The 20,972-nt window shown below is 37.2% G+C and overlaps 1 protein-coding gene across 1 annotated transcript in view; it reads left to right on the top strand.

Moving 5' to 3' along the window:
- The window catches only part of LOC150075985 (prolow-density lipoprotein receptor-related protein 1-like), a 1,358,636-nt gene that overhangs the window by 1,051,222 nt on the left and 286,442 nt on the right, over window positions 1-20,972 (top strand). The window contains 2 exon segments of the mRNA XM_090387555.1: window positions 17,169-17,288; window positions 17,489-17,608. Coding sequence (XP_090243681.1) covers window positions 17,169-17,288; window positions 17,489-17,608 — 240 coding nt within the window.

Below are 20,972 nucleotides of genomic sequence, written 5' to 3'. Positions count from 1 at the left end.
CTGTCTGCATTGCTCAGAAAACTTCATATCTGACTGCACAATTACTCCCAGGTCCTTTTCATTTTCTACCACCTTAAGTGTAGTACCACACAGTTGGTACGTTTCTCTGGGGTTACTTCTTCCCATATGCAGTACTTTGCATTTGTCAAGGTTAAACTTCAGTTGCCACTTCTTAGCCCATCTGCCCAAATTATCTAGATCCTGTTGCAGTAGCACACTGCCATTACTCTCATTAACAACCCTGCCAACCTATGTATCATCTGCAAACTTCGACATTAAGGCTGATATACCTTCATCAATCATTGATAAATATACAAAACAACAGTGGACCTAACACCGAACCCTGTGGGACTCCACTATCAACATTAGTCCAAGAAGAGCAGCACCCATTGATTACCACCCTCTGTCTTCTCCCACTTAACCATCCTTTTATCCATTGTAGCAACTTACCCTTAATACCATTCTGCTCCAATTTGTACAATAGTCTTCCATGCGCAACAGTGTCAAAAGCTTTCCTGAAATTCAAATATATGATATCAAAATTATTTTTTGCATCCAGTTCCTTTGTAACCACATCATAATATCCTATCAAATTTGTCAGACAAGACTTTCCCTTAACAAACCCATGCTGTGTCTGAATTATTGCTGCAGTCTTGTCTAGATGATCCTGCAATGCATCTTTAACCAGTGACTCCATTATTTTACCCGGAACAGAAGTTAAACTAACTGGTCTGTAATTACTTGTGTCACCCTTCGATCCCCCTTTGTGAATTGGGGATACATTTGCACATCTCCAGTCCGTGAGAACCTCCCCTGAGTCCAAGGACGCTCTCATAATTATGGCTAAGGGTTTGCTTAGTTGCTTTGCCGCCTCTTTTAATATAACCGGACAGATCCCATCCACCCTAGGTGCTTTTCTTATGTTTAACTTCAACAATTTCTCCTCCACTTTGCTTTCAGTTATTACAAAATTATTAACTATCCTGCTACAATTTGATAACCTTCTGCCATTTTCAAACCTTAATAATTCCTCATGTGTGAATGTAGATGCAAAATACTCATTCAGTTTGTTTGCTATCTGAGCAGGATCATCAACAGTCGAACCATCAATGTCAAGTGGACCAATCAGATTCATCCCTACTCTGGATGGACTTTTCTTGGCCAAATGAGCCTACCCATCTAAAAACTCATCGACAGGGTACCCTACTCAGTGACTGGCAAATTGACCATAGCATGAATACAGCCTACCACTTCTCGTACAGTCTCATCTTGGGTATCACATACCACTGTGCAACCTTTCACTCACATCGTTGGGGAAACACCTTACCCCAACAGAAGATACTGAAAATTCATGCTACATTGAGAATCCAGCATTCTGAGTAAATATCAATCTACTTAGATAGATCTAGAACCTGCCCCCAATTTGGTGCTGCAGCAGTATTTCCCAACCTTACCACAGCCAAGAAACTTAACATTGAATTCAGTAGCTGTACTGCAGAAGTCTATGCTATCTACATAGCATTAAATTTCACCTTCTCAACGAATATTTTGCATAGTGTTACCTACAGACTCAATTAGTGCTACCCAAGCTGTAAAGCAGAATAAAAATCATCATAGCCCCTTACTCGTACACATTTGGAATACCATGACCAAGTTAAATAAGAACAAACAACAAATTCTCTTTTGTTGGATCCCTGGTCACGGAATTGCTGTAAATGAACATGCTGACCTAGCTGCCGAAACTGCTACAGATCCTGTAGATCAACCCTTTAGCATACAACTCTCTGATTTCAAGTTAATTATAAAGAAATTAAGTCTTGAGCAATGGCAACACGTCTGGAAAAATCAAGTTGGTAACAAGCTGCTCTGTATAAAGAAAGATCTCAGTCCTTGGAAATTGAGTATATGTGAGGACAGACGTGAAGAAGTAGTATTAGCTCGACTACTAATTGGCCATACACATCTAACACATCTTTAATTTCTTGCAGGCACTGATCCATCATGGTGCACAAGGTGCAAAACTCAGCTCACTGAATAAATATTATATGAATAATTGTTAATACTTAGATTGCTCCAAATACAATATCAATCGACAAGCTATGTTTACCTCATTTTCCATGACAAACACCTCTTTCATCATTTCTGACCTCCTGGCAGACGTGCCACATGTGACAAAAATTTTTGGTTTCCTCAGACAGATAAATCTGTAAAATGCAGTATAAATTTGAATAATAGCTATGCACCTTAGCATTAGTAGAGGCATATGATGCAAGAAAGCAAGCTTATATAGGATCAACCAAAAAAAAAAAACCTCTTACATATTTAGATGCATAAGCGCCTATTGTCTACGTCACATCTGTCTGTAACAACTCTACTTCCAGTGGATGAATTTTCATGAAATTGTACTTTTAGTTCTTTTAGAAAGATCTGTAAAATCATCACAAATTTCATTTAAATCAGACAAATAAATATGCATCAATTATTATTTCTCCCTCCCCCCATATAGTTTGTGTTGAAAAAAAAAAAAAAAAAAAAAAATTCCTAGGTTAAATGTGGTTTTAAGTATTGTTAGCTTTAGATTGCAAGCTTTAGAATTAGCATTAGTACAAGCATATGATGCAAGAAAGCAAGCTTATGCAGCATCAGCCAAAAAAAAAACGCTCCAATTTCACTCCTCCATTCATTCCAAATACCTGTCCAGCTCAGCCTTAAATTTATTTAGCCTATCAACTTCCACAACAAACGATAGAATTTTGCTCCACCAAACAACTACCCGCTGGCTAAAGGCAAACTTCCACACATATATCCTACAACTGTCTTTCCTCAATTTAAATTTATGCCCTCTCAGGTGATTATTCTGAGCAAGAGGAAGTATCCCATCAGCATTGAGCATGTTAAAACCATTCAAGGCTTTATACACCTCAATCAGATCACCTCGCAGGTACCTAGTCTCCAAACACTGTAATTTGCAAAACTTAAGCCTTTCTTTGTAAGAGCAACCCTTTGTTCCATTCACTAATCTTGTTGCCCTTCTCTGTACTCATTCCAACAGCTCTACATCCTTCTTAAAATGAGGCCTCAAGACCTGTATACAGTACTCAAGATGTGGTCTGATCATTGCCTTATACAAAGGGATAATCACCTCCTTATCCCTGCTAGAAAAATTCCTGTATATCATTGACAAGACACCATGATCTACTCTTGCAGACCATCTGCAATGCTCAGAAAACTTCATATCTGCCTGCACAATTACCCCCAGGTACTATTCATTCTCTTCCACTGTCAGTGTAGTACCACAGAGTTGATATGTTACTCTGGAGTTACTGCTTCCCATATGTAGTACTTTACATTTGTCAATGTTAAACTTCATTTGCCACCTCTCGGCCCACCTGCAAAACTTTTCTAGATCCTGTTGCAGCAGCGTACTTGTCATTAGTGTCATTAACAACCCTGCCAACTTTCGTATCGTCTGCAAACTTGGACATTAAGCCTGATATACCATCCTCAATATCATAATAAATACAGAAAACAACAATGGACCCAACACTGAACCCTGAGGGACTCTATTAATAACATTAGTCCACGAAGAGCAGTGTCCATTGATTACCACTGTCTGTCTTTTCCCACTCAACCAAACCTTTATCCATAGCAGCAATTTGCCTCCAATGCTGCACTGCTCCAATTTGTGCAGCAGTCTTCCATGTGCAACAGTATCAAAAACCTTTCTAAGATCCAAATATATGATATCAAAGTTATTCGCTGCATCCAGTTGCTTTGTGATCACGTCATAGTATCCAATCAAATTGGTCAGACAAGACTTCCCCCTTAACAAACCCATGTTGTGTGTCCGAGCTGTAATTGAAGTCTTGTCTAGATGATCCTGCAGTGCTTCTTTAACCAGTGCCTCCATTAATTTCCCTGGAACAGAAGTTAAACTAACAGGTCTATAACTACTTGTGTCACCCTTTGATCCTCCTTTGTGAATTGGGTTCACACATCTCCAGTCCATGGGTACCTCCCCCGAGTCCAAGGAAGCTCTCATAATTATGATTAAGGGTTTGCTTACTACCTTTGTTGCCTCCTTTAATATAACTGGATAGCTCCCATCCACCCCTTTCTTATGTTTATCTTCAACAATTTCTCCTGCATTTTACTCTCAGTTATTACAAAATTACTTAGCTCCCTGTTAGAGTTTGATAAACTTCTGGCATTCCCCTCATTGAATAACTCCTCATGTGTGAATATGTAGATGCAAAATAGTCATTTAGTTTGTTAGCCACCTGAGCAGAATCATTAACAGTTAAATCATCGATATCCAGTGGATCAATCTAATTTATCCACTTCCTTCTAGAGTTTACATAGGTAAAGAACTATTTTCTGTTTTTCTTTGCATCCTTTGCCAAAGATTTTTCATAATCTGCCTTTGCCTGCCTAATTTCCTTTCTGACTTGGTTACAGACCAATTTATGTGTATCCCATGCATTTTTCTTCTCTGCCACATGTCTCATTAGTTCATCTGATATCCATTTAGGCCTAAATGCATGGGATACATACAAATTAATGGGTGACATGGAAGCCTATGATAGATATAAGTTGGTCTGTAACCAAGTCACAAAGGAGATTAGGCAGGCAAAGGCAGACTACGAAAAATCCTTGGCAAAGGATGCAAAGAAAAACAGAAAGGAGTTCTTTACATACTTGAACTCGAGAAGGAAAGGGATGAATCAGATTGGTCCACTGGATATTGATGGTTCAACAGTTGAGGATCCTGCTCAGGTGGCTAACAATCTAAACGAGTATTTTGCATCTACATTCACGCATGAGGAGTTATTCAGGAAGGAGAATGATGTAGGTAAAGTAAACATTGGCAGTGAGCTGGATGATTTTGTAATAACTGAGAGGAAAGTGGAGGAGAGATTGTTGAGGATAAACATAAAAAAGGCACCTGGGGTGGATGGGATCTATCCAGTTATATTAAAGGAGGCAGCAAAGGAAGTATGCAAACCCCTAGCCATAATTATGAGAGCTTCTTTGGACTCAGGGGAGGTACCCACAGACTGGAGATGTGCAAATGTAACCCCAATTCACAAAGGAGGATCAAAGGCTGACACAAGTAATTATAGACCTGTTAGTTTAACTTCTGTTCCAGGTAAATTAATGGAGGCACTGGTTAAAGAAGCACTGCAGGATCATCTAGACAAGAATTCAGTTATAGCTCAGACACAGCATGGTTTTGTTAAGGGCAGGTCTTGCCTGACCAATTTGATTCGATACTATGATGTAGTCACAAAAGAACTGGATGCAGGGAATAACTTTGATATTATATATTTGGATCTTAGAAAGGCTTTTGATACTGTTGCACATGGAAGACTGCTGCACAAATTGGAGCAGTGTGGCATTGGAGGCAAATTGCTGCTATGGATAAGGGGATGGTTGAGTGGCAGAAGACAGAGAGTGGTAATCAATGGACACTGCTCAACGTAGACTAATGTTATTAGTGGAGTTCCTCAAGGTTCAGTGTTTGGTCCATTGTTGTTTTCAGTGTTTATGAATGATATTGATGATGGGATATCAAGTTTAATGTCTAAGTTTGCAGATGATACAAAGGTTGGCAGGGTCGTTAAGGACACTACTGACGCTATGCTGCTGCAACAGGATCTGGAAAGGTTGAACAGATGGGCTGAGAGGTGGCAAATGAAGTTTAACATTGACAAATGTAAAGTACTACATATGGGTAACAGTAACCCCAGAGCAATGTATCAACTCTGCGGTACTACACTGACAGTGGTGGAGAATGAAAAGGACCTGGGGGTAATTGTGCAGGCAGATATGAAGTTCTCTGAGCAGTGCAGACGAGCTGCAAGAGTAGCTCATGGTGTCTTGTCAATGATATACAGGAATTTTTCTAGCAGGGATAAGGAGGTGATTATTCCCTTGTATAAGGCAATGGTTAGGCCACATCTTGAGTACTGTATACAGGTCTGGAGGCCTCATTTCAAGAAGGATGTAGAGCTGCTGGAACGGGTACAGAGAAGGGCAACAAGATTAGTAAATGGAACAAAGGGTTGCTCTTACGAAGAAAGGCTTAAGTTTTGCAAATTACAGAGTCTGGAGACTAGGCACCGGCGAGGTGATCTGATAGAGGTGTATAAGGCTTTGAATGGTTTGAGCATGCTCAATGCCAATGGGATTCTTCATCTTTCTCAGAATAATCACCTCAGAGGGCATAAATTCAAATTGAGGAAGGACGGATGTCGGATAGATGTGCGGAAATTTGCCTTTGGCCAGCGGGTGGTTGGTTGGTGGAACCGACTTCCATCACTTGTTGTTGAAGTTGATAGCCTAAACAAATTTAAAGCTCAACTGGACAGGTATTTCGAACGAACGGAGGGGTGAAATGGGAGAGGGTTGTTTTTTTTTTTTTTTTGGCTGATGCTGAATAAGCTTGCTTTCTTGCATCATATGCCTCTACTAATGCTAATGCTAATGCTAAACCTTGAACAATATTTCTTAGTAGGTATGTAAAGCCTAGTAGCTTCCAAGATTAATTCTTTGAATGCTTCCCATTTTGAATGTGCCGTTGGTAACATCATCAGTTGGTCCCATCGTATAGAATTTAAATACTGTCTCAGACCACTGTAGTCGCCTTTACAAAAGCAAAAACCCTTCCCTTTTCCTTTGATGGTAGTTACCTCTTTGAGTAAATCCCACTTCAGCACACTGTGATCACTGCCACCTAGTGGTTCCTTTATCTGCAAATTCTTAATGCCTGAAGAATCATTACTGATAATCAGATCAAGAGTATTACTCCCTCTAGTTGCCTTCCAAACATGCTGCTGTAGAAAACAATCATCCAATAAATCCACAAAAGCCTTGCTTGTGTGTGTGTGTGTGTCCAACCCACAAGTTCCAGTCAATATCTGGGAAATTAAAATCCCCCATTATAAGACTCTCTGATTTACTGGCCCACTCTATTTCCCTGTACAGTTTTTTATTATACTCATCAGAGTCATTTGGCCTATAACACACTCCTACTCTCAGTTTTCCTTTTCCAGTGCTTATGTCACACCAAACTGACTTGACACTGCACTGTCCAGCAATATCGACTGGCTGTTCCTCCTTGGATTTTATGTGTTTCTTAACTAATAGCATAACCGCTCCTCCCTTCCTGTCCTGTCTATCCTTCCTGTACACATTGTACTCCCCAAATTCCAGTTCTGCATTCATTATATCTATGTGACACCACGTCTCTGATATCCCAACAATACCAGCCTTTGATGTTTTGACCAACACCTCAAATTCATCAAATTTATTTACCAAACTCCTAGCATTGGTGTAACCAAGTATACATGCACCTATTACTATTCTTAGCTACCCTAACATAACCCATGTGTTTACTTGTACCACAATGACTTCCAGCAGTCTCTGGAATCACCTGCATCTTGTTTCCCAGGCTGCTACTCATTCCAGTAGAAGCGGGGCAAGAATCACTTTCACCTCTACCAGCGGCTACTGTTAATCTATTAGTCCTTGTATCCCTCCCCAAATCTAGTAGTTTTCCTATCCACCTAACACTGCCTTGATAGCATCAGCAAATATTCTTGCACCCTTTCTATTAAAGTGTATCCCATCTGTGTAGAAGCAGATATAACTATTAAACGTCATATTTAACATCACCATTGTTAGGGGCATTATGGCCGTTGCCACCCTTGCACTGTAAAGCCTACACACAAACAAACAAACAACATGACTCTCTATCTACGTTTACTTTATCTACTAAATTCATATGAATAGGCAAACTAATAGAACAAGCTTATCTGTGAAAAGAGGTAAACCTCCTAAACACTTCCTTATTCATTTCACAGTTGCATGTAGTCTCAGTTACAGTCTCAATGATATCCATTTCCACATACAGTGTCAAGCCGCAGTTACTTTTTCTGACAGAAACTCAGTATTGGCAGCCTCAACTACTGCTCATCTCAGTTTGCATTATTCATTGTACAATTCCTTTGAATTGAAAGGTGGTATTTATGCATATGTCCTCTGATATTCTCTGTGAGTGATTTAGTAATTTGGAATAATCTCCTCTTTCTGATCTTCTCTAGAATAAAAGCTCTCAACACCATTCAGTCAAATTCATCTCTTGCTTTTATCGTTCTCCCAACTCCAATAATCACTCTCTACTCTTTGACTTCCTTTCTCTGAAACTCAACTTTCCTAAGAGCGAGGTAATTTTTCTTGGTTATTTTAACATTCACAACTTTTTTAGCCACATGACCCCAGCTGAGCAAGATGCTAAGTCTGCAATTACTAATAACCTCACTAAGATTATTCATTTACCTACCACGAACAGCCCTTCAAAGTACACAGTCAAAGTGAATAGTCCCCTATGCACCTCAGATTCCTAGCATTTTTCTCATGGCTATTTTCAGCCACGTGTTGTTTGACATTACAAGAATGCAAATTGGAATGAGCTACAAAATTTTTATTCTTTTCCTTGTTAGATTTCAATTGTAAACCTGATATCAATGTTTTTTGAGCGTGTCAGTGAAATTTTTCTTGTAAGGAAGAAATCCTTTCATCTCAAATTTGGATGAGTGCTAAGGTTGTTCAAGGTAAAAATGCCATATTGCAATTGGCTTGCAACCAAATCTCCAGGTTCATTTTCTGCCTACAGTAAATCTCATAATTGTAAAGCAGTTGCTGATCAATCCAAACTAAATTTTAAACTGGCTAAGAGTAGAAAACTTGCTTCTTGTCAAAACATCTTATCGAGCACTCTGGTCTCTTGTTACAGATATTGGCAGCAACTTTTGCCCATCTATGCTTCCGCCTCTGTTAAAACCTGATGTTTCCTTTGCATTCTCAGTTAAAGATAGAGCCATCTTCCTAGCATCCTTCTTATAACTAGTATCTACGATCTCGGTAACCCACCTCCTCCCAATCCCAGTACACTTCACTCAATGCCTCCTGTGGTCTCCATCAAAAGAATGTCAGAATTCTGAATAGTCTTGATGCCAAGAAAACTCCAGGTCCTGATGTCATATCTCCACTTGTTCTCAAAACGTACTTCTGAACTTTCTCCTCTTCCGTGTTGGGTTTTCACACTTTCTTATTCCACTGGTGTTTTTCTTTCTGCTTGGAAATTTCCTTATCTCCAATCAGTTTCTAAAAAGGGTGACAAATCCATCCTTTCCAGTTATCATCCCATGGCACTTTCCTCTGCCCTTTCCAAAGTAATGGAGAAATCCATTAACTGCTAACTCCTAAACTATCTGAAGACCTTCCATCTGATCAGTGATTGCCAGTATAGATTCCATTAGTGTAGATCCACTGTAATATATTGGCTTATGATATATCAGTGGACAAATTCAATGAAAAAGTTTGGTAAAACTCAAGCAGTTGCTCTTGACATATCTAAAGCTTTGGGATCATTTTTGACATAAGTGTATTATAAACATGGATTTTCATTCTTATGGATTTTCAGCTGTTTTTGCATTGGCTATCCAGTTTTCTCTCTAACCTCCGACTGCAGGTAATGGTAGATGGCTGTCTTCTAACTTTTTTTTGCTAATGCTGGTGTTCAGTTGTTATTCCCACTCTTTTCCTCTTGTACATTAATGACCTTACACAGACTGGAAGTCTTATCCATATTTTTGCTAATGAAGCTGATTGCATTCCATCTTTCCCAGTTTGAGAAACCTAGCCCTGCACAAGCAGCTTCATCCTCTCAGATATTCACCACCAATTACTTAAATGATCTTCAGGTAATTCTCCAATGGAGAAAGATAATTTAGTTAATTTTAATCTGTCTATAACTGAGTTCTTTCTTATGTCTCACAAAAAGGAGTTCTGCTCCTATGTTTATTCTCAATGACACTCAGCTTTCTAGATAAGATCATATATCCTATTAGGGATTACCCTGTCCTCTAATCTCCCTTGGTATAAGCACATTACAAATATTGATTCCTCTGCACCTAGAAAATTCTCTTTTGCTATCACTGTTCCCTTTCTTTTAAACAGCTACTTGTCCCTGTGCAAGTCTCAAATTCATCCTAACATGGAATATTGTTCTCACATCTGGGGTTGTGGCCCCAAAACCTCTCTCAGGCTTCTAGACTCCATTCAAAAGAAGGCAAGTTGGGTTAATTAATGACCCATCTGTTACAAAGTCTCTCCACTATCTGTCTCATGGACTTTCTATCTCTTTTGCATGTTTTTTCTGTAGATATTTCCATGGGCACTGTTCTTTTGAATTGGCTTCTGTATCCCTCTTTCTTCCAAACCAGTTCAAATACACATGCTGCAATCAGGACCAACAGATGATGTTACCATCAGAAAATTCTAAATGGGAAGCACTCAATGAAATAATCATTGAAGCTACTGGGCTTTTCATACCAACTAATACTGTTCAAGGCTTACACCTAAATGGATGTCAGATAAACTGAGACTCGAGGCAGAGAGATATAATCTAGTCTGTAATCAAGTTATAAAATAGGTTAGTTGAGGTCAGACTTTTATTAAGATTGCATGCATGAGGAGGCATAAATTCAAATTGAGGAAGGATGGTTGCAGAATAGATGTGCAGAAGTTTGCCTTTAGCCAGCAGGTGATTGCTTGAACAAACTTCCATCTGTTGTGGAAGTGGAGCTCGATTAAATTTGTGTAAGTTGTTTATAAGCAGTATGTTTTTTACATAAATAAATAATAAGTTATTAATAACCACCAAAAATTTTAGCCAAGAGTATGAAGTGTATGACTAACTGCCTGTCAGTGAACCTATCACACAAACAGTTCTTGGGGCTTAGAGGGGAACAGGTATCCTGTGTGTTATCAGACACTCAGTCTAAAACACTGATGGATCCAATATCTTTCTATTACAGAAGATTTAGTAGAAGTCCGGTTGGACTACCTCCCTAAAATCCACTCATGCACACCTTCTCGATGGTAAGCCCTGTTACGTCACTTAGGTGGCAACGAAGTCTGTTACAAAGTCTCTCCACTATCTGTCTCATGGACTTTCTAGCTCTTTTGCATGTTTTTTCTGTAGATATTTCCATGGGCACTGTTCTTTTGAATTGGCTTCTGTACCCCTCTTTCTTCCAAACCTGGTCAGCGTGAAGAGGAAAAGACCAAACCCTCCAGCATATGACAACATGACAAAACAAATGGCTCTCAGTCCCCAGTGGCTTTCATTCCCCCTCTTACGGCAGCGAGAGGATCAGAGTGGAAGCAGAGGGTGCTGAGAATCTCTGGGTACGACCAGCCTGCCATGCACAGAAACTGAACTTGGCTTGTTACAATGTAAGATCACTCATCGGTGAAGAGAGGATATTAGAGCTGGAAAAGGAATTAGAAAATGTGAATTGGAATATCATCGGTTTGGCTGAAACAAGAAGAAGAAATGAATCACTTATAAGCTTATCGAGTGGAAATCTGCTGTACACCAATGGAAACAGTGAAAGGAGTGAAGGTGGAGTTCGGTTTCTGGTCCATAAAGATTTAAAAAACAACATTTTGGAATTCAAAAGTACATCACCAACGGTGTCAAGACTAATACTCAATATTTCTAAGAGATACAAGCTAAAGGTTATAATGATTTATGCACCAACATCGAGCCATGATGATGAGGAGGTTGAAGATATGTACACCGAAATTGAGAGTCTTCTAGATGAGCAGAAAACCCACTACACTATTATTATGGGGGACTTCAATGCCAAGGTTGAAAAAAGACAAAACAGTGCAGAAAGGGGAACTATAGGAAATTTTGGAATTGGTGAAAGAAATAAAAGAGGCGAAAGACTTGTGGAATTTGCAGAATCTCAAGGATTGTCAGTAATGAACACTTTTTTCAAGAAAAGGGTGAACAGAAAGTGGACATGGAAGAGTCCAAATGGATTAACAACTAATGAAATTGACTTCATCTTCACTAACAGAAGATATATTGTGAATGATATTACTGTCCTGAATAAGGTAAATGTTGGAAGTGATCACAGAATGGTAAGATGTACACTTGATGTAGGAAAGGAAAGGAAAAAAACTGACTCGAGTAAATAATACAAAGGTCTTTGAGATAACAGAAGAGGAGAAAAAGCAGTATATACTGGAATTTAAGAACAAGTTTGAGCTTCTGCAGACTGCTCAGGACCAAGATATTGATGGGGAATATTACAACTTTCTGAAAGTGATAAAGCCTAAGAAACCTATAGGGAAAAAGAAATCCAAGGAAGAAAAAATTAGTCAAGAAACACTTGTTATGATGAACCGAAGGTGAAAAATGAAGAGCAAGATAAACACTGACCAAGAGAAAATTGAGTATACTGAGTTATGCAAAGCCATTAGAAAGGGACTCAGAGAGGACATAAGAATATTTAACACAAGAAAAGTAGAACAAGGGAAAACAAAGGATTTAAATCAGCAGCCATGAGCAGTAATACAGAAATACAAATAATAATGAAACTGAAGAATAGCGATAGTGTACTTATAACAGCAGAGAAGGCATAATTCAAATAGCAGAAGACTACTATAGAGAATTATACAAGGAGCGAGGGAATGATGCTAGCAGTGGGAAGATGGATTGCAAATTAGCAACACATACGACATACCTGATATTCTTCCTGATGAGGTAGAACATGCATTGAAGAAAATGAAGAATCAGAAAGCCCCAGGGGAAGATGAAGTTACTATAGAGTTTTTAAAATTGGGAGGAAGAGACATAACACAAAAACTGGCAAGGATCTTCACAAAGTGCATTAGAAAAGGTGTGACGCCTAAGCAGTCCTAAGTGGAATAATACAATCATAGTTTTGCTGCATAAGAAAGGAGATAAATCAGAAATTGGAAATTATAGATCAATTAGCTCGTTATCCCACATATACAAGTTGTTCACAAGGGTCATTACTAACAGATTAGAAAGAATACTTGATGAGAATCAACCAAAAGAGCAAGCTGGCTTTAGGACAGGATTCTCAACTATGGATCACCTTCACGTAATATCACAGCTAATGGAGAAAGAAAATGAATATAAAACACCATTATGCCTCGCGTTTGTGGATTATGAAAAGGCATTTGACTCCATACAGCATAAGGCAATGTTTCGGGCGCTGGAAAGACAAGGCATAGATATCCCATATATTATGATTTTGAAGAAAATATATGAGAATGCTACCTCCTTTATTAGACTAGACAAAGACAGTAGGAAATTTAAAATTGAGAAAGGAGTTCAACAAGGAGACACAATATCTCCAAAGCTGTTTACTGCTGCCCTTGAGGAAGCTTTCAGAAGATTAGACTGGTCGCAGAAAGGAGTCAATGTGAACGGAGAGTACCTAATCCATTTATGATTTGCAGATGACATTGTGTTCATAAGCCATGATCCCAAAAAATTAGAGGAAAATCTTAATCAGTTATGCACAGTTAGTAAGGATTTTGGACTAAAGATGAATATGGCTAAAACAAAAGTAATGATGAACAAGTATGCCACAGAATGGAACATAATGATTGAAGGAGCAGTAATTGAAAAGGTGGATTCATATACTTATCTGGGACAAGTTATTAGCTGTAATAATGATAAATGGCTGGTCAAGAGAAGAATAAATTTTGGATGGATAGCATTCAGGAAATATAGTCACATACTGAAGAGCAATATCCCAGTTTGTCTGAAACATAAAATAATGAACCAATGTATACTCCCCACCATGACTTATGGAAGTGAAATTGGGCACTCACCAAAAGAATGGAAGAGAAGCTGAAAACTACACAGCGAAGAATGGAACAAATTATATTGGGAATCAGACTGTTAGATAAGAAGAGAAACACATGGATTAAGCAGCAAACTCAAGTAAAGGACATTCTTATCAAAACTAAAAAACTGAAATGGTCTTGGGCAGGACACATAGCTCAAAGACATGATGACAGATGGACTAAGAAAATAACAGAATGGTACGCAAGAGGAGCTAAAAGAAAACGTGGAAGACAAAAGCGGAGATTGATAGATGAAATTCATGAGTTTGTGGGTAGTAAATGGATGGCCAGTGCTCAAAACAGTAGGAACTGGAAAGTTGCTGGAGAGGCCATCATCCTGCAGTGAATTGAAAATGCCTGATGATGATGATATTTTTTACATAAATAAATAATAAGTTAATAATAACCACCAAAATTTTGAGCCAAGTGGATGAAGTCTTTCTTAACGATTTTGTGTTACACTCAATTCTCCTTTCACAATCTCGCATTCATGACGTTCATTAATATTGTCTTTAGTTGTCAGAGGTTGACTAACTGCCTGTCAGTGAACCTATCACACAAACAGTTCTTGGTTTATGTACAGTATATGCTAGCTGTGGCCCTTGGTAATTCTCACCTTTGAATCCACCCACTTCATGTGACAGGTCTCTAGTGGGTTGAAACCATCGTTGTTTCTCTTGATGATCACTTTTCACTGTCACTAAGTTTTCAAATATGTTTGTGATTGTACAAGGGCTGTTCAATAAAGAATAATCATAATTTTTAATGAAAAACCTTACTGCTTACTATTTCTCACTGAGCTGTGGAATTTAAGACTAAACCAAGCTGTACCCTATTGCAGCTGTGCAATTAACTTATGCATACAGTGTAACCATGGTATATAGAGTTTATTCCTGTTAAGTTTCACCTACATAACAATGGACTTGACATGCAAGAAACAGTATGCCGATGGCATATTTTGTTTCCTTCTCAAGAAAACAGCAGCTGAAGCATTTGAAGTGTTAAAACAGGCTTATGGTGAATCTATGCTTCCATAGAGCACAGCTTGCAGTTTGTTTAGGGCAACTCCGTAGCCAGGTGGGAAGGAGCAGTAGTGTGTAGCAGACGCTTCTTGATTAGACTGGGGTTCGAGCTCGTCACCACCAAATACGGAGGATGCGGAAAGGTCAGGGAATGACCACCGCATATTCCTGGAGCAATATGGCCTTAGTTGCTAATGCTCCTAAAAACCAAATAACAAACTAAAAACAGTTTGTTTAGAATGTTAAAAAGTGGATGTGATTCAATCACAAAAATCAGCAGTTCTGGAGCTACAACAACTGCTGTCACCACAGAAACCATAAACGCTGCTTCTGTAATTGTGAGAGAAGATCGTCGTATAACAGTAAAGCAACTGACAGAGATATTAAAAATATTGGTAGGAAGCATGCATGGTATTCTCAGTGTCCATTTTAATATGACAAGTGTTTGTGCATGCTGAGTTCCAAGATTATTCACATGTGAGCAACAGTAAGTTCACATGGAGGTTTGCTAGGAGCTGCAAGACGGTTACTGAAGATAGTGTGGTTCTACGCAAGGTGATAATGGCAGATAAGTCATGGCTTCATCATTTTGACCCAGAGAGTAAGCAATAATGGCTGATCATCTCCAAAAGTTATGGTTGTCTCTTTTTTGACATTCAAGAAATGGTTTACGAGCCAGTTGTGCCACTGTTACAGGATCCTACTAGAGAACTGTACTGCACACAGTTGATTGGATACTGTATTAGGAAAATGCAGGAACTCCCATTGCTCATATTCTCATTGAGTACTTAGCCAATATTAATGCCAAATGTATTCCTCATCTGCCCTACAGCCCTGACCTTGCAACTGGTAATTTTTTTTTTTTTTTTTTTTTGTTTCCAAAGTTGAAGGAACTCTGAGAAAAACATTTCCAGTCATCAGAAGAAGTTGTAGAGGTATCGAAGATCATTCTCAAATGCATGTCAAAAAATATCTTCCACCATGTTTTTAAGAATGGGATTTTAAGAAATATTGGAGTGGGTACATTTTATCAAATGGGAACTACTTTGAAAAGACCATTAAAATATGAATCATTAAAAAAGGTTGTTTTGAAAAAAAAATTATAAAAATTCTTTATTGAACAGCCCTCGTATTTCACTTTTGCAAGGTGAGCTAAAACCACAGATACTTCAAATTTAACAAACCTAAAAAAATTTAGCTATGCAAAAAGTTGTGTTAAAATTCACACAACTTTTACCTAGGAAGTATGAGGCTTTCTGGAATAGACATAATATTTTAACTAGGTCCACAGAAAAAAAAAAATCTTCAAGGATTAAATCTAATCAGCCACAATGCCCATTCTACTTACGTGGTAATTATTCATTTAAAAATAATGTGCATAAGTACAATCAATCCCGCATGAAAAAGAGGTCTTTTCCTTCAGTTTTCTACTAAGCAGAATCTTGTAACAGTGAAGAATATCTGTCTAAAGTGTTGCATGGTTATCAAATATGTGGTATGCAATGTTCTGTCAAATTGGATGCTACTCAGTGCCAGTTATTTTTGAATGTCACCTATTTGCCAGACTGGTTCAGTCAATATTATGTTAATTGACTTGACTGGCCTGCACACTTCATGGTAGAAAGTATCTGCAAAGCTATGAAAGAAACATCTTGTGAAAAGGAAAAAACTGCAGACAGTATTCATGCTGAGCATCTTATAATTACAGAAGACTTGTTAAAAAAGCTCACACACACACTCCATTCCAGAAAAGTGTAGACTAATCTGATATTAATGTTTTTAAGTAAGTGTTGATATTTTGTAATTGTGTTCCACATACCATGCATGTTCCTGAGCAAATAGGTTTTATTTAAAGTGGTGTAAATAATTTGCATATTGCAATAATCACTGCTCTTCAGTATAGCAAGTTTGATTACACATTTAGTTTTGTACTTATAATTTGTAATCTGATAAAAAGTTTATGAAAGTATTTGTAAATTTGGTATCTTCATAAAATTTTCATGAAAACAAGCACAAGTCTGCATTTTGTTTTGGCACTTCAGACACAAAAACATCTTGGCAATTTTCACTTGTGCAAGACTTTTGCATACCTTTATAATTTCACCAAGCCTAATAAATGAACTTAACATCTTCTCATATATGTGTTTATCAAATGTCATTTGATAAACACATATATGAGAAGATGTTTATCAAATTTGCTCTTTCATATTTTGCAAGAAAACATATCCTATTAAACAGTGTAGACTAGATTAGACTTTGGATATAACTACGGTAGTTTCCATGGGTATTATTAATTATATAAATGTGTTTATATAAATTATACAACATATTTCATAGAAATTTCAGTGGCAATAAATATTCCAATAATGATCCCTAAGTTGAATGTTCTCCCTCTTTTTTAAGGACTTACTTGCAAAAGAGGTGAATTTACCTGTAAAAATGGGCAATGTATATCAGCACTCTGGCAGTGTGATGGTGAAAATGATTGTGGTGATGGATCAGATGAAGAACGTTCTTTATGTAGTAAGCATCCATTTATATATACGTATTATTATTCCTGCATATTTCAAATTATGTTTAAAAAATAATTAAAGTTGAACATTAAAGATTATAAAGATATAGAAAATTATTGGTAAATGTATAAATTCTGCTACATTTCTCAATCAGAAATATTATGTGTTCATTAATCTTCTTAAACTCGATTTGTTTTAAAAAAATTTCAGGTAAGCTAGCATGTGCCCCTGGCAGATTTCGTTGTAGAAGTAGCATTTGTATACCTCAATCTAAGGTGTGTGATGGACAGGATAACTGTGGAGATAGTTCCGATGAAATACCTAGATTTTGTAAGTTTTTTTGCTTTCATAACAGTAATGATTTTTTGTAATTATTGTAATAATCTTCCTAATTTGTAACGATTTTGATAGCTGTAACTATTAAATTAAACATTTTTCACAAATTTACCTTAGTGTGTATGAATTTTTAATAGTTTTAAAACTATTAAAAATGATTAGTACTCTGAAAATTACTGCCATATGTTCTGACATATAAATTGACCTTTGAAGCACAAAAAAAAAAAAAAAAAAATCTAAAATTTTTTGGTTGACTTATGAGCTGTGTAAAAAATCCTAAGCTTGAATTATAGGTATATGCTTAGCATTAGAAAGATACAAATTAATACCAGTATATTTACAATTTACTGCATATATATTTTTACACAAATATACATTATTGCTCATCATTTCAATGAACATTTTTTTTAAACAAATTCTTGTTCAGATGAAAAGTTTGTTAAAAATTCATTTGGAGTTTTTTTTTTTTTTTTTTGTTTACTTTTTTTGAGTTCTCATAAAATTAAACTTTTGAGATTTTCAACTTTGTTTTATTGGAAATGCATTTCCATATTGAGGCATTATTTGTAGAGAAACCAATTTGCAGTAGAAACAGACAACAAGAAATGGCTACTTAATCATGTACAGATATAGCATTATAAGATCTGTAGGTTTTGATTTCATTATCTTCTATACAAGAGAATACACTGTACTCTTACTGCTTTATTTGCAATTTACTGTGGAGTATAATATTGTCACAAAGTAAACTTTTTAAAAAAGCAGAATTAATTGAATTAAAAATTAGGCAGTATTTCATAATGCAGAGTTTACTGTAATACCAACCCTGTCAAACTTATATGATAACTGTAAGAAAGGGGGATTGACTTATATGGTGAATGTATGATTTTCACACATTTTCATGCCAAAAAAAATAAAAAAAATAAAGGCTACTTATATTCAAAATATGTGGCTTTTCTGCTGTTTTATTCTCTTGGCATTTGTAAGTCTTTTGATTGTGTTTGGCATAAGGTCTTCTGAAAAAAAGCTTCCATCTTGTAGTTTGGCTTCTGTTATTGTTTTTCTGTATTTAGCCAGCTTTCTCTCCAGACACTCACTGTGGCTGATGGTAGTCTCTCTCTCTCTCTCTCTCTCTCTCTCTCTCTCTCTCTCTCTCTCTCTCTCTCTCTCTCTCTCTCCCCCCCCTCCTCCTAACATCTCAGCAGCTGGAGTTCTCCAAAGTTGTTTTTCCACTAAATTTTTCTCTTATATATTTATGACCTTTTTTCCATTAATACGAAATCATACCAATAGTGCTGCTGATTTACACTACTTTCCACTTTGACAAGCCCTGCTCTGCACAGACATCTACTTTTTCACATATCTACCATCAGTTCCCTAAATGCTGATCTTCAGTTAATTCTCCACTGGGGAAAAGAAAACTTAGTTAACTTCAATCATTATAAAATTAGTACTGTCATGTTTCATGCAAAAATGATTCTTAATGTCCCATGCTAGAGAAGATCACATATTTTTCCAGGGGATAACTCTGTCTTCTAATCCTTCTTGGCCTAAGCATAACATAAATATTGCTTTCTCTGGGTTCTCTCTTTAGCTTTCAGTATTAATTTTCTTCTAAACAGCTACAAATTTCAAATTCACTGTAACATGAAATGTCGTTCCCCACATCTGGTATGCCACCCTCAGAATCTCTCCCAAAAGAGGGCAGTCACATTGACTGATGATCTGTTTCTTACAAACCATAGAATATGTGTAATATACTGATACCCCTTAGCATTCTGTAATGTTTATACACCAATATAGAATACCTTATTATTGTGTAAACTACTATGTCTGTCACAAAATTAACGAGACTCAGTATATAAAAAAAAAATTATAGTAAAGTTTTCTTCGAACAAAGGTTCCCTCTTTTACAGTAATGTCCTTGGGAATTTTTACATTGCCCCAAAAGTGCCTTCCATCACTGGAAGCAGTGCTGGAAGGCTTCTTTCATGAGCTCCTTCAGTGCATTTTTGCTTTTTCAGGTAGAATGACTGTACAGAGAAATAGTCAGCCAGTAAATCAGAATGTCTTTATAAGACATTCTGATGGGAGATTTTACTTTTGAGATATTGACTGGAACTTGTGCATTGGTCACTTGCACACAAGCAAGACTTTTCTGGATTTATTGGATAACGGTTTTCTACTGCAGCATGTTCAAAGGCAACCAGAGTCATTAATACTCTTAATCTGATTACAAGCAGTGATTCTTCATGCATTAAGAATCTGCAGATAGAGGAACCACTAGGTGGCAATGATCACAGTGTACTGATGTGGGATTTATTTAAAGATGTAACTACCATCAGGGGTAAAGAGAAGGGTTTTTGCTTTCATAAAGGTGACTGGTATCAGACAGATTTTAAATTCCATACAATAGATGATGTTACCAACAGCAAATTCTAAATGGGAAGCATTCAAGGAATTAACCGTGGAAACTACCAGACTTTTCATACCAACTAAGAAATACAGAAATGAGCCTGTGGCAAAGAAGACAAATGCATGTGATGCATATAAATTTTCAGGCCACACAGAAAACCATGGTAGATATAAGCTTGTCTGTATTCCAGTCACAAAGAAGATTAGGCAGGCAAAGGGAGATTATAAGAGATCTTTGGAAAAAGATACAAAAAAAAAACAGCAAATACTACTTTACTTATGTAAATTCTAGAAAGAAGGGGATGAAGCAGATTGGTCCACTTGATATTGATAGTTTGAATGTTGATGATCCTGTTCAGGTAGCTGACAAACTGAATGAGTATTTAGCATGTACATTCACACATGAAGAATTCTCTAGAGAAGTGGAGGCTAGAAGTTTATCAAACTCTAATGAAGAGCTAAATGATTTTGTAATAACTGAGAGGGAAGTGGAAGAGAAATTGTTGAAGTTAAACATAAGAAAGGCACCTTGGGTTGATGGGATCTATCCAATTATATTAAGTGATGCAGAAAAGGAAGTAAGCAAACCCTTAGCCATAAGAATGAGAGCATCCTTGGATTCAGGGGAGGTCTCCATGGACTGGAGAATTGTAATGTATCTGCAAATCACAAAGCGAGATCAAAAGGTGATACAAGTAATTACACACCTCTTAGTTTAATTTTTGTTCCAGGGAAAATAATGAAGTAACTGGTTAAAGAAGTAATGCAAGATCATCTAGACAACACTGCAGTTATAGTTCAGACACAGCATGGGTTTGTTACGGGGAAATCTTGTGTGACCAATTTGATTGGGTACTACGATGTTGTCACAAAGGAACTGGATGCAAAAACTCATTTTGATATTATATACTTGGATTTCAGGAAAGCTTTTGATACTGTTGCACAT

Source organism: Mastigoproctus giganteus, chromosome 13, assembly GCF_048544385.1.
Source record: "Mastigoproctus giganteus isolate SK-2022 chromosome 13, ASM4854438v1, whole genome shotgun sequence".
In the NCBI taxonomy this organism is placed as follows: Eukaryota; Metazoa; Arthropoda; class Arachnida; order Uropygi; family Thelyphonidae; genus Mastigoproctus; species Mastigoproctus giganteus.
Note: the sequence above shows the minus strand (reverse complement) of the source record. Positions and strands in the feature narration are given on the sequence as shown.